We start from the raw sequence: 14,399 nt of genomic DNA, 5'->3' as shown, positions 1-14,399 counted from the left end.
AGTGAGATGAATAGTTGATTGCCAACGTGGCCATTTTGTGCTGTGAACCCACAATCACTAGAAACTGGATTGAGACTCCTCCCAAGTTCATGTGAAGTAGTCCAGCTCAGAGTTCTGTGTTACCTGCCTGGGCTAGTTCCAGAGAGGAAAGGCGAGCTTTTATTTTATTTTAATTTACATTGTAATACGATTTCTTTGATTCGCATGCCACTTAAGCCCCAGAAGGTGACGAGTACAGTTACTCCCAGATCAGTCTTAGGGGCAGTTCTAAAGTATTATATGAAAACACATTTCTTTTTGTAATAATTCATTTTATTTTATGATAAAAATTGCACAAAAGATCAACTATGTTGGTGGGGAAAAAAAATCTTCCTGTCACACATCCCTCACAGGAAAATACAAAGCTTTTTCTCCCTAACCCCGTGCCCCCCAAACCTGGGAGAACATGTCAAAATAATCTCAAAGATGGTGCTTTAGAAGGAAAGCAGGAATAGCAACTGCTCACACCATTCTGCTGGAGCCTACTACATGGCAGAATGACCGGAGTTTCTTATGCAGCAAGCTGATCACGAAGCAGGCGGATCAGTGACTTTCAAACGCTATCAGATTAGAGATCTGCTGTGCAACATACAGCTGACAATTGAATAGGCCAACACACCTCTCCCCTGAAAATGGAGCTCTGTCCACTGAGATGCTTGCACATGTGCAGAGTCTTTGGTTGTCCAGTTCTCGTTCATTCCTCAAAATCACCAGGCGGTCACCAAATCAGACTGTCCAGTTCAAAACCACAGGGTGGTCACGAATACCCCCATTCCACCCTCCTCATCAAACCAGCCACTGTCTGCATACCATGACATATTATTCCTGATTCCATGTGCCATAACAGAAAAAAGTAGTGATAAAAATTTGCCCAACACATTTATGTGGACAGTGCAGGGATAAGTCCCCATTGTATTATTATTGGGGTTGCAGAGATATAGTCTGTCCTTTTCTACAGAGCTTTAACTACCTAACTGTATTACTACAAACTTCTTGTTGAGTACAGCACACCAACACATACACACTTTAAGTATACTTACAATAATCTTCAGTGCAGTCGTGGTCACACAGATACTACTCTGTCACAGACTTGTTCCAATCAGAATCTGACCACATTCAACAGCTATTTCTCAACAGGCAACGGTACTGCATTTTGCAATGAGAGAGACTCCATTTCACACCTTACTGCTATACTGTGCTCCTTTGACAGAAGCCAGAGAGTGAGGAGGAGGAGGAGGACGAAGGTGCACCCAACTGGCATTAACTTTACTCCAATTGAAGAGAGGGAAGGAAGATAGAATCCTTCTTCGCATTCCTTTGCTTCTGGCTGAAATTTTTAGCCACGCCAGATAATGTCCTTCCTGTCTAACTCGTTCACTCATCACCCAAAAGACAGCAGCCACCTCACGGTGCCGTAAAAGTGACTTCTTTATACTGCACCATAGAAACACAACACTTTCTATGCCCACTCTGCAAACATGTCATTTCCCCCCTCAATACTCTGCCTTCCTTGCATGGGCTAACAATTCTTATTGCAAATACAGTGACTCTGACTACGTTTTATGAGAAGCAAGGATCAGAGAGGAGTAGCAAGTAGGCCCAGTGACTCTTCTTGCATTTGCAGTTTCCCTGACCACTCCATGGGGCTTGTATTGCCCTGAAAAATCAAGTACGTTTCTGCATAGTACTAGTGCAATAAAGTAATGTTACATTACGCTGCAGCTGGTTCTGAATGCAGCTTCTGTACACAACAGTTCCTGCAAGATATTTCGAAAATATTTACATGAAAGTAATATTACAGGTATGTACAGATTAGTAAAATATAAAGAACTCTCAACTCACAATTTTTCTTTGTAAATACAATATATAAAATGTAAAATACAATTTGAACACAACTTGCTCCTTATCAAGTTCCTGTAATAAACTGTCCCCAAAACCAAGTATGCCATCAATCCCCCACCTTGCTTCAACTAGGCAGTAAGATGAGGTTCAAAGGAAATGAGTTCACGACACTCGTGCTCATACGATACACTATTATACAGAGACCCGTGTAGTCTCTGTTACTGTACTTTGTTGTAAGTGATCGATTACTAGAAAGGCTTCTAGGAGTCCAGCTCCAGGTTCTCTTGGTTCTCGTTGGCATGTAGCTTGAGCTGCTGCTCATAGTAGAGGCTTTTGGCGTAGTTAATTTCTTGCGAGATCTTAAGTGCGAGTGACTCTGACTTCACATGGACCTGGAAACACAAACATGAATGCCAGTGTAGCTAGCTTTGTGTTTGGGAAATCATTGATCAGACAAGGACAAACACAAGACGTTACTAATCCATACAGAGATCAAGTCAACTGAGCGAAGGAAAGTTCTAATATACGTTTGATCATCATTTGAGTAACCATAAAAAATGTACTTCGACGAAGCTGTGCCAGGAATGTCCAAGCCTTTTCTCTTTGTGGGCCACACAGATATATCAAATGGAGCCCTGGGGCCACACAGAAAGTCTAAATCTACGTTCCCATTAATTTGCACATCTCAAGATCCTGATAGCGACAAATTTGTTCTGATTTAGAACTGAGCCAATGAAGCCATAGCCCTTCCCACACCTTCAGTCCCAGAAAATTCAAACTAGACAGATCAGTGACTGAGAAATAAATATATGTGCAAAGAAAATTCAGTTGCTTGGGCTTTGATGGGCCAGATTGCCAGGGCTTGAGGGCTGCAGCTTAGACAGTCCTGATCTGTATAATGTAAAAATAACATCGGATACTCCTCCACCCTCTCCAATTTTCTCCTTTCTGTTCCTGAAGGTGATGATTCAGTGGTTCCACAGATGCTAGCAGCTTTTGAAAGCTCGCCTAAGTGGCCAAGCTTCATGTGTGAACCTAAATAGTGAGTGTCAGCAGACATTCAACCTTGGGGGGACATCACAGCTGAGCCCTGTACTCACCTGATATTTGCACTTTCAAGCACAGGTCACTGCATAGTGATCAGGAGCATGAAACCTGTCTGATATTTTCTATTTCCCTAGTTCAGGGATCAGGGAAGGTCCTCTACCACCTAGAAGGACAAGGGCAGCAGGTGCATGGGAACACCATCACCTCTAAGCCACACACCATCCTGACTTGGAAGTATATCACCATTCCTTCTTCGCCACTGGGTCAAAAATCCTGGAACTCCCTCCCTAACAGCACTGTGGGAGTACCTTCACCACACGGACTGCAGCGGTTCAAGAAGGCGGCTCACCACCAGCGTCTCAAGGGCAACTAGGGATGGGCAGTAAATGCTGGCCTTGCACAGACCGGGGAATTAAACCTGCGACCCGTTTTGTCTTACGGCTCAGTTACACGCATAGGGGACAAAAAGTTCCAATACTCACCATTGGCTTGTGATGCGACGGCCCAGGTATGGACACACCACTGCTCGAACTCTCGGCTTTTTTAGTTAGCTGTAAATACGCCCTCCCGTGATCCTTTGTGATGAGGCAGTGGTATAGGTCATCATATTTGACCTCCAGGAAAATGGCATCCCTGTCGATGTACTCGCCATGCTTCAGAAAGTACACTGCCTTCGAGGAGATGAGAACACAATAACTGTCGATCTGTTCCACAGCAATGAAACTGGGAAAGAAAACAGAACAGCAGTTGGATAGATCAATTCCGAGCAGCCAAAGTTTGATGTGGCACCAAAACACAAATACTAGGACAGCTTTAGTCGACAGGGAGAAGAGTAATTATCAGTAGTTGGTTAGCGGGTGAAATTCCCCATCAATAATTTTGTGAAAAAGCTGGTGCGAGTACAAACCGAGGTTTCTTGCTTTGCACAGCATTTTGTCTCTGCAAAATTAACAGGGGGAATTTCATTCCTTAATTATAAATATATTCTCTGTAGAAAGTGGGAAGATAGCAAGTATTGGGGCAAATCTGTGATCGGGCATTCCCAGCAGCTTGCAGGGAATGCACATCAGGAATCATGGGTGCTCAGCCCGTGGTTTTCTAGCCACTAATTGTAATGGATGGACACTCAGGCCAAAAACAACATTTCTCAACCTGTGCTCCATGCAAGCGCCACTCCCTGCTAGCCCGCAATCACCTCTCATGTGCCAACAGAAAAGCTCAGGAATTTTGCAGCTGCTTGGTCGTGTGCTAAATTTTAAATCCGATCTAGTTTGAGAACTCTGTATGAACTTTCAAAGCAATCTTTGACAACCACTTTATGCATCAGGAGAGATTACACTATCATCTCTTCCCCCAGATAAATGTCATTTTCCTGCCCATTTAAATACTTTTGCCCCGCGTACAATACACATGGACTACTCCCAAATTGAGGAGGCAGCTGACTTGCTCCAGGTTTCTTTCCATGCCACTTTGCAACTAGTTAGCTGTAACTACGAGAGCTCCCAGGTTGACCCACCGTCTCACGTTTCCTAACTCAATATGAGCAAATGCCTCGCCAGCGCTTCCTCCCCCACTCCTCATGCCACCACTCCACGTTATAGAGCATTCATGCATTAACATGCAACGCCACCAAACTGCCGATATTATACAAAGACACAAGGTGGGTAAATGTAACTGTGGGCCATATCTAATTAACCGGCCATTATACACCCCACCCCACTGAGTGCAATGGAAAGGAAACTTGGGCGAGATATATAATGGCCGACTAATTCGTTATTGTCCCTTTTACACCACCACCCTAAAGTTAAAATTACTCCAAAAGTCTTTTGTATCTTAAATGTTACTTTGGTTTAGTTGGTAGCATTCTCAATAGTGGGTCAGAAGGTTGCGGGCTCAAGCCGATCACCAGGACATGAGCACTACAAGCGAGCACTGCGGTTCAGTGCTGAGGGATTGCTGCATTGTCAGAGGTGTCCTTCAAATGAAATGCAATACCAAGGTCCCGCCTGCCTGTTTAGGTGGATGTTAAAGATTTTATGGTATTATTCAAAGAAAAGCAGATAATTATCGTGGCGCTCTGGCCATCATTCCCCCTTCAACGAACAACACAAAAAGCAGGTTAACTGGTTATTCATCTCACTGACGATTGTGAGCTGTTGCTGAAGAAGAATGACGGCCTCATTTGCCTACATAATAACAGTCACCACTTCAAATTAATTCACTGGGGAGGAGGAAGAGAGAGGGCGAGGGAGGGAGTGGGAGAGAGGGGGCGAGCGGGAGCGGGAGCGTGAGGGCGAGCAGGCCGGAGAGGAAGAAGGAGGGCGAGGGAGGGAGCGGGAGAGAGGGCGAGCGAGGGGGAGTGGGCGGGAGAGGGCGAGCGAGAGAGGGCGAGGGGGCGGGAGGGAGAGGGAGGAAGGAAGGAAGGAAGGAGGGCGAGGGGCTGGGAGGGAGAGGGAGGCGGAGGAGGAGGACAGATGGAGAGGAGGAGGAAGTGGGGGCGGGGGGAGGAAGCGGGGGCGGGCGAGCGGGAGAGGGGGGAGGGGGCGGGAGGGAGAGGGAGAAGGAGAGGGGGCGGGAGGAGGAAGGAAGGAGGGCGAGAGGCTGGGAGGCAGAGGAGGCGGCGGCCGGGGGAGGAAGCGGGGGCGGGGGGAGGAAGCGGGGGCGGGGGGAGGAAGGAGGGGGGGGGAGGAAGAAGGAGGGGGGGAGGAAGAAGGAGGGGGGGAGGAAGGAGGGGGGGGAGGAAGAAGGGGGGGGGAGGAAGAAGGGGGGGGAGGAAGAAGGAGGGGGAGGAAGAAGGAGGGGGAGGAAGAAGGAGGGGGAGGAAGAAGGAGGGGGGGAGGAAGGAAGGAGGGGGGGAGGAAGGAAGGAGGGGGGGAGGAAGGAAGGAGGGGGGGAGGAAGGAGGGGGGGAGGAAGGAGGGGGGGGAGGAAGGAGGGGGGGGAGGAAGGAGGGGGGGTAGGAAGGAAGGGGGGGGTAGGAAGGAAGGGGGGGGAGGAAGGAAGAAAGAAGTGCCCACTTGAGATAGAGCAATTGCCTCACAATGGCTATGGCAGTTGCCGCATCAGGATCCACTGTACCAACAGTGTAGCCATAAATCACTGGACATAAGACGATCAATAAAAATGACACCGCTGAGATAAACCACAATATCGGTTGTACAAACTATGGAAAAGTAATTTTGGGATAAAGATCCCTTAGATTGTCTGATGGAATGGAAAGTGCTCACAAAGAGCTCCTGGGATCATTCTCCCCACCGAGCATGTGATAAATTCTTATTCTCAGCTGCTAAGGGAACAAATCGGGATGCTACAATTGGCCCTGCACCCCTGGGCTGAGGAAGGAAAAAAAATCGGTCATGATCCCTGCTGTTGATTGATATCCAGTGCTGGGAAGTGTATGTGCATGTACACGCCAGATAACAATAGGTTTGGCCTCGGCTGTGATGCCCGACACCCCTCATTGTCAAGGCTCACACACAAAGAATGGTCGCTTGAGTGAGGTCCTGGAGGGCTGCGAGTTCTTGTGAAAAATCAAAAGGTTTGGAAACCCATCCATACAGCATCAAAACTGGTACATTTGGGACTTCAGTGTGTATTTTTGATCTAAAATGTGTGTACTGGAGGAGTGGGGGGCGGGTGACAGGTTCCAGGAGGGTTGAAGACAGGCCCCTAAGGTACGACATGATGGTTTGAAATGAAAACCAAATCCGCATGATGCAATCCTCTAGGTACTGTGGGACCACTGCTGCAAAGCAGAAAGCAATTACCCTGTGCTGGCCGGGAAATGAAACACTGGCTGAGATTCCACACATCTGGAATCGATTAGGAAGAACAGTGGCTTCACTTTCAAAACCATCTGAAGGCTGGAAGCAGCAACAAAGTTAAAAAAAAATCAAGCTTTGAAGTTTTAACTTCTTTACCAACAAAGGATTCAAAGGCTTTGTCCCTAGTTATTACTGTATGTTCAAACAGGGTTAACAGAGAACAAATGTTTACTACGTGACACTGTGCCTGTCAACAAGCCAGGAAACAGGAGAGACACTAGGATTTTATGACAGGCAGCTGGGGACAAAACAAAGTCTATACACATGCACGCTGTGCAAAAAGACCAGCACACTGCGTACGGCAAGATAAAACAGACGCATCATATAGCGAAGACTGCGGATCATACAGTATGTAGGGTACACATCAGGTACTGAAACTGTATTACTGCATATAGAGAGATCACCTGTGTGTTAAAAGATCCATTAATCAAATAAATCTTAATTTGCTTTAGACTGTTGGTGAGAGCAGAATTCATGATACTGTAAGTGGATAAATATTTGAAAACTAAATGTTTTAAAGGATATGGGGGAAAGGCAGGGGAATGGGATTAAATAGCTTGCTCTTTCAGAGAGTCAGCACTTCTTAAATGGGCCAAAAGGCACCTTTCGGTGTTATATTAACTGCAGCAGTATTACAATTTACATTCAAATTCAATTAATTAAACTTTGCCCCATAATATGTCATATTTTATGGATTTACATTATTGTTTTGCAGAAACATAGCTTGTTATTACTAATTTCAGCAAATACACCTATTCTGTCTGGAGAATCACATATTTCCAGCAGGTTGCATTGACAAACCTCACTATTGCACTCACACGGAGTATTGGTTTTCACAGTCACCCTTGCAAACGTTCTCTCACCACAACACTGCTTCTCTCAATCGGCCATGTCTTTTACCACAGGTCTCTCTTATAAAGCAGCACTGAGACAAGCTTACAATTACCAACATATATAGTGCATAAAATCTCAATACAGTAATATTAATAACAAAACACTCAAAACTGGAAGCCTTAAGGCACAAACAGATAACAGGCTCACTTAAGTGGGTTACAAAGACATTCAAAGCTGCACTGTACAATTTTTATTAAAAAGTGATGTGTGATGATTCAGCACCAAAATATTACCAAAAATAACTGGAAGCTCATGGGTGAAAGAAAGTTTGCACCAGCATTTTGTTCACAAATCATCAAAACTGAATTTCTTGCCACAGTCCACTTAAAAACAACAGTGGCTTCAATTCCCATCTCTCCTAAGAACTGCAGTAGCATTACAACCAGAGAGGACCTCTTAAAAATTCAATTCAACAAACTTTATACTTTAAGGTATTAAAATCCCTATGGATTTATATTATTTGCCAGAAATGTATTTATTTTGGTATTACTCATTTCAGCCAATACATTTGTCATGTTCAGAAAATTCTCTATTCCTGGCAGGTCATGATAGCACTTGTTTTACAAATTACATCATAACATCGAGATTAGTTCTTTCTCCCGTCGTCGCTTGAAGCTAGTGACCCTTGCAGTTCTTTGATACCTTGTCTAATTTAAGTGGCGTTTCTTCATGTGTGGGCCTAAGCAGTGAGTGATAGTAGGCTATTTCTCCATGGATGGCATCACAGACAAGCCCTATTCTATCCTTACACAGGCACATTTCTGAGCTGGAGTTACAAGCTAATACTCAGGAACACAACCTATTTTCCCCCTCCCTAGCTCAGGGGTGCTGAGGCCAATTGTGGCTGCCCTGTACTAACTCAGCAAAGACCAGTGGTTGAATAGAAACATAGAAGATAGGAGCAGGAGTAGGCCATTCGGCCCTTCGAGCCTGCTCCGCCATTCAACGAGATCATGGCTGATCATCCAAACCCTAGCACCCGGTCCCTACACCGACAGCCATCCCCCGTAACCCTACGTATTTAATCCCCCCTAACACTAAGGGTCAATTTTTATCATGGCCAATCAACCTAACCCGCACATCTTTGGACTGTGGGAGGAAACCGGAGCACCCGGAGGAAACCCACGCAAACACGGGGAGAATGTGCAAACTCCACACGGACAGTCACCCGAGGCCGGATTTGAACCCGGGTCCCTGGCGCTGTGAGGCAACAGTGCTAACCACTATGCCACCGTGCTGGGATTTTCTGACGCAGTATGTCTCAGTCCCACAACCGGCAACTATCTGCCAATTGTTAAGGCAATGGTTTTACCACCTTAACTACTGGGAGATAGGCAGGGTATACAGAGTGAGAAAGGAGACGGTTATGTGATGATAAAAGTGATTGAAAAATGACCCAAAATGATTTATTCTCTGCTTGATGACTTGGGCAAAGCTGCTTTGTGCAGGTTTACAATGATTTGATGCAATATCAGATGAACAAACTGGTTCTTGTTCTGTTTTGGACAGCAGAATAAGTGTTTGAGCACCAGTAGAAATTGACTGATGAAGACAAGATGCTGATAACTTACAATTCAGCTTGAATGTTGTCGGTCACTCTGAAAAGCTGCTCCTGCCCTTCTGCCTGTTTCTCGGAGTACCGGGGCAGGAGGCCATGGGGACCAATGCAACAGCGTGGCTTTCGAACTCTCTGGATGAGCATCCTGTTTGAAATAGGAGAAGAGATCAATTAGGACACCAATCAGGACGGTATAGATGGTTGCCATCCTGTTATTGAGTTAGTGATTGTCATCCTGTTATTGAGTTAGTGATTGTCATCTTTATCAAGAGTTAGCAGTTCACGCTGAACAAACCTGAGTGTGGCATGTATTGGTACTCTTCTGTATTATAGTGCACAGCACATCTCCTTTATGCATGGGCTTCGTGTTACATAGTACATATGGTCAAACTAAATGGCAAAATGTCACAAAACACTGCATTAATGGGCTTGTGTTAGACAGAATTCTACAAATGCTATCTCAGAGGCACAATTAAATATAGTCGGAAAACAACGGAGGGATCCGCCATCAGAGGGCACATAATTAATGGGTAGACAATGGTTATTTAACTAGAAGTCATATGTGCTTCACCACCAAATCCTGGGCTCTTCTTCTCTCTCCCCCCCCACCCCAGCCCCCCCGCCTTTACTTCAGTAATCATTTGCAGTCTGACAGGAAAACACAATCAATAAAGTCGCAGAAAACATGAAAAAAATACTGCAAATGAACAAGGGGAAAAAAACTGCTGCATTGGGGTGCAAAATTGAGGATCAATAGAAACTTTTCTGCATGCTTGCCAGCTCGGATAAGTGTCTGTAGTCTAACGGAGTTTGTTTTCAGGCCCAACAGGAACTTGGACACCACATTTGAATGTGAATTCTAACAAACCTGCCATTTCCTTATTATCCATTATAGTATCACCTGCACCTGTATTTAATGTGCCCACATTCTCCCTTAGCACACTCGCTCTCTTAATATATTTATAAAAGCTGTTAGCTTTGATATCCCTTGCAAGTTTTAATATTCCCTTTTTGCACCTATTATTTTTCTTTGTTGCTTTTTATAGCTCGCAGTCTGATACATTTCCACTTTTCCTTGCCCTTTCTCCATAACTTTTTAATTGATTTCAAACATTCATCTACTTCCCCTTAGCCACTTTTACCAGTGTTTCTGTTAGGGCAATCCTTTGTGTAAAAAAAAAATCTCCCAACTTCTCCTCCCTTAGTGAACTAGAAGGAAAACCACTGCAGAAACTGATTGACAATGCATTGAAGGACAGGCAAAAAATAATAAAAACAGAGACAGAGGAAATATGTAACAAGAAAAGGTACCAAACACAGAATTAAAAGCAACACAGCAAGAAATATAAAAAACCAAAGCTGGAAGCAAATATTAAACAAGGGCGAGGAATAAAAAGCAACTGAATCAAATGCAGCAAAATATCCACACAGAAAATAATAAAAGGGATTAAAAAATTAAGAACATGCAAGGCAAGGAAGGAAAAGTGAAACAATTCACGGAGAAGACTTCCGCCTTTTGGGTAATTACAGTTCACAAGTTCTTTATACAGGTGTTTACAAGTGTTTAAAATAGCACCAATGGAAATCTGCCCCCATATGTTTGTGAGGGTCACACTTCATTTCCCATCCACACTCTCCTTTCCATACTGTCTCTGGAGTAAGATGATCATAATGTGGCTCGCAGATGAAGAGTTTACACATTTGCCCTGCCTGGCTGGGCTGGAATTGTGAATTTCCAGACCAAGCATTTTAGGTGCCTCTGATTTTAGTCATTTACTCCAGATTATTTGTGGCTGTGCCCCTGCCTGACTGGTTCAGAGGTTACAAGATCAGGTACAGAGATTAATTTTTGACAACATTATATGTAAGAGAACAGATGCTCATTGAAATGAAAGTTAAAAAGGTCTATGTATTTGAAGGGTTAACTTCTCCAAATTTGAGCACTGCACCCTGACAGCTTGGAAATTCTGAGAGAAAGACTAGCTGGAAAGCTAGCAGGAAAAGTGAAGTCAAACACCTCTGTTACAACTCAGAGTGAAGGGAGTTTATGGTCTTAAGTCTGACAGCCACAGCTGTGGGCTGGAACAGGAGCAGCTGGACAGACATGCTGAAAGACTGACGTGATACAAGAACAAATGCCTTATTGATTTTCTGAAAGGCTGAACACTACAGAGCTTTGTACAGAGAACACTCAGGGCTCAGTGAATAGCTAGCGCGCTCCTGGGTGAACAGCGAGAGCTCTCCTGTCTACAGACAAGGTGGTATGTGCAAGTCTGCAGTTTGTAAGGCAGGTGCACAGTAAGTATCTTTAGCTCAAGACTTATTGTTGCATGTGAATTCAACATGAGAGACTGGACCTCATTGGGTGCTGAACCCAAGCATCCAGCCCACACAGCAGGTGCAGCATCCTGGTCAGCAGAGCACCTGAACTCTGTGCCACTGTGAGTATCTGACAAGTGAACACTGCTGATTACAGTTAATAAGAGCTGATTAGTTAGAGACATAACTATAGAGAGTACATCTCACGTAGTATAACTGCACATATATCATTACTGATTTTAGAAAATAAGCGTAAGAGCACAAAAGGACATATGGTTCATCAAGTTCGCTCCAGAGTCCGTGTATGATTAATTTCTGAAGGGTTTGCTTCCCAAACCACTCTATTCTAAGGCAGAGGTGTCCAGGTGTCAGCCTTGGCTCAGTGGTATCACTCTCCTCAGAGTTCTAAAGATTTGGGTCCAAACCCTACTCCAGAGATTTTATATAATCTAGGCTGACACTTCAGTAATAAGGGAGTGCAGTGCAGTACTGCAGTTTTTCAGAGGAGACATTTAACTGAGGCCCCATCTGCCCTCTCAGGTGGATGTAAAAGATCCCACGGCACTTGGCATTATTTTAATTTTTTTATAAAAGAGCAGAGTTCACCCAGTGTCCTGGCCGATATTTATCCCTCAACCAACACCACCAAAAACAGATTATCTGGTTATTTATCTCACTGCTGCTTGTGGGACCTTGCTGTGCGCAAACTGGCTCCCGCATTTGCCTACATTACAACAGTGACTACACGTCAAAAGTACTTCATTGGCTGCAAGGCGCTTTAGGACATCCTGGGGTTATGAAAGGCACTATATAAATGCTAGTTCTTTTTCGCTCTTTCAATATGTGGCCGCTGGGCCCTGGCAATCCGGCCATTGTAGCCCAGGCCCCTCAGTTATAATTGTGCTTGTATTTCTTATTTGCTAGCTAGCTTGACCTGTTTAAATTTCACAGGCCTAGAAATTTGGACATGCCTGTCTGTAGTATTGTTGCCTCATTGATGGATAATTCCTAAATCAAAACATTAAGATCTGTTACTATCAGCAATCTGAGATCTGTGCAAATCAATGGGGGCAATTATTTGTATGTATCTCAAGTTACTGATACCAACATTTGTTTTGATTTAGAATTCATCCATTAAACTCTGTGGCCCTTGAGGCTCCCTAATACACACTTATGTGGCCTCGGAGACAAAAACTTGGGTACTTCTGCTCTAAGGAGAACCTAGATCATCTTTCTACACCACTGCAATAATACCAGTGCTGTTAATTCCTCTATAACCTTTGATCCTCCTTCTCGACAGATATCCATCCAGCTCCCTTACCCTTAATTGACACTCTCTGGGAGTCTGTTCCACATGTCCACTATTCTGCGAGGGAATGTTTTTTAACATCTCTCCAGGCTTGTGAATTTTGCACTCATACCCTGTGCTCACTGTCCAAGTAAAATAGCTTGTTATAATCTTATACATGCTTTTATTTTAAAGACCTGTATTATATCTCCTTAGTTTTTTTCTCCAATGAAAACAGTTGTGAGCCTTTCTTCACAACTTGCTCCCTGAATTGGTACTGAAGGGCTGATGTCCCATCCATCAACCTCAAGGGTGAGGGGGTAAGGCATAAAACCAGAGAAATAATTGTTATACTTAAATTAAAAAAATATTTATTAGTTAAGTGCTGCTTTAGGACCTGTGATGGGAGGGATACTGAAGTTCAGGGCAAAAAAAAGGTGGTCAGATTTTCTATCAAAATAATTTGGCTGAATTGGAAAGGTTGCGTGTTATATTTATTGGGTGATTAGATGTTTCAACATCAACAACTCTGAGTGAGACATTAACAATTTTAACTTATGTTGTACTTATCAAATCACTGGCTTTGAAATTACATCATGTGAATACTATGCATTGGTATGAAGTTGCCTTGCCTGTTATTTAAATGAAGGTGTTAGCCAATTTAAAATAGCGGCTCTGCTAAATTGCAGACAACGGAATTTCATACAAGAGCGTGAAGCACTTGCATGCATATTCATATGAAAGGGTCAGACAAAGGTCAAAGTGTAGTGGATTGCGGAGGTGGTACGTAATGGCTTAATGCAGTGCGAGACAGCGCATAGGACAAGATTCAATGAGAGGTGGGGTGCTTCAAAAATGTTTGATCTACTTAAGATCAGTGATTTTCATGTAGAAATTAGTTAATTTCCTGCTGTGTATCAACAATGAGGGGCATGCAACAAGCACATTACTTACTGATCCTCAGTTAAAAACAATGTTGGTACAAGGGATGCCCATTAGGTAATATGCAACGACAAAACTGGACTGCAGGCCTTATTGCACTAAAGCAGGTGTGAAGTGTAATAGTGCAAGGGTTACTTGTGGCCCAGACAGTATGTGTTACTGTTGGAGTGAGGGGGTTAAGTGGGACACAAATTGTCTTGTGTGTGCAAACTCTTGGCTGAAGTCTGCTTACTCATTGGCTCCTGCCCACTGTTCAGCTCTGCTACACGCCTAACGACATGGTTCAGCTGACGGTCAGCCTCAGCCCTGGCCACAGGCCAGCCTGCAATCAGTGGGACAAATACTCCCTTTCATATTGCTTGTGTGGCTCATATTCTCCATTTTCCACATGCCTGTTGGATTTAGAGAGCAGAAAGTAAAGCACAGCATTCCTGGGCTGGCCAGCAACACGTGGGCCTCCTTTTGTTAGTCTGGTAAAGCAGCCCCATTCTGTGGGCTGCGGGATTGTTAGTTCAGCCAAGGGACTGTTTGCTCCAAATGGAAATCAGGAGAGTTCAGCAGGAGGCCACAGAAGCAGTATACAGTGAACAGGCCAATCCCACAGTCCCTTGTTCGCGCAGGGTAACTTTCAGAGCTCCTTTGCTTTG

The 14,399-nt window shown here is 44.3% G+C and overlaps 1 protein-coding gene across 4 annotated transcripts in view; it reads right to left on the bottom strand.

Annotated features, from left to right (window-relative positions):
- Window positions 1-290: 290 nt before the first annotated feature.
- Window positions 291-14,399, bottom strand: part of vps13d (vacuolar protein sorting 13 homolog D) — a 260,231-nt gene continuing 246,122 nt past the window's right edge. For all 4 annotated transcript variants that reach the window (XM_085966919.1, XM_085966915.1, XM_085966916.1 and 1 more), the window contains 3 exons: window positions 9,217-9,348; window positions 3,411-3,651; window positions 291-2,273 (listed from right to left, as the gene is read on the bottom strand). In XM_085966919.1, coding sequence (XP_085823045.1) covers window positions 2,142-2,273; window positions 3,411-3,651; window positions 9,217-9,348 — 505 coding nt within the window. In that variant the 3' untranslated portion in view covers window positions 291-2,141. The remainder of the gene's footprint in view (window positions 2,274-3,410; window positions 3,652-9,216; window positions 9,349-14,399) is intronic.

Source organism: Somniosus microcephalus, chromosome 25 (genome assembly GCF_052327205.1).
Source record: "Somniosus microcephalus isolate GS21.2 chromosome 25, FLI_Smic_1.0, whole genome shotgun sequence".
NCBI classification, from domain to species: domain Eukaryota; kingdom Metazoa; phylum Chordata; class Chondrichthyes; order Squaliformes; family Somniosidae; genus Somniosus; species Somniosus microcephalus.
This window is presented reverse-complemented; position numbering and strand designations above follow the sequence as displayed.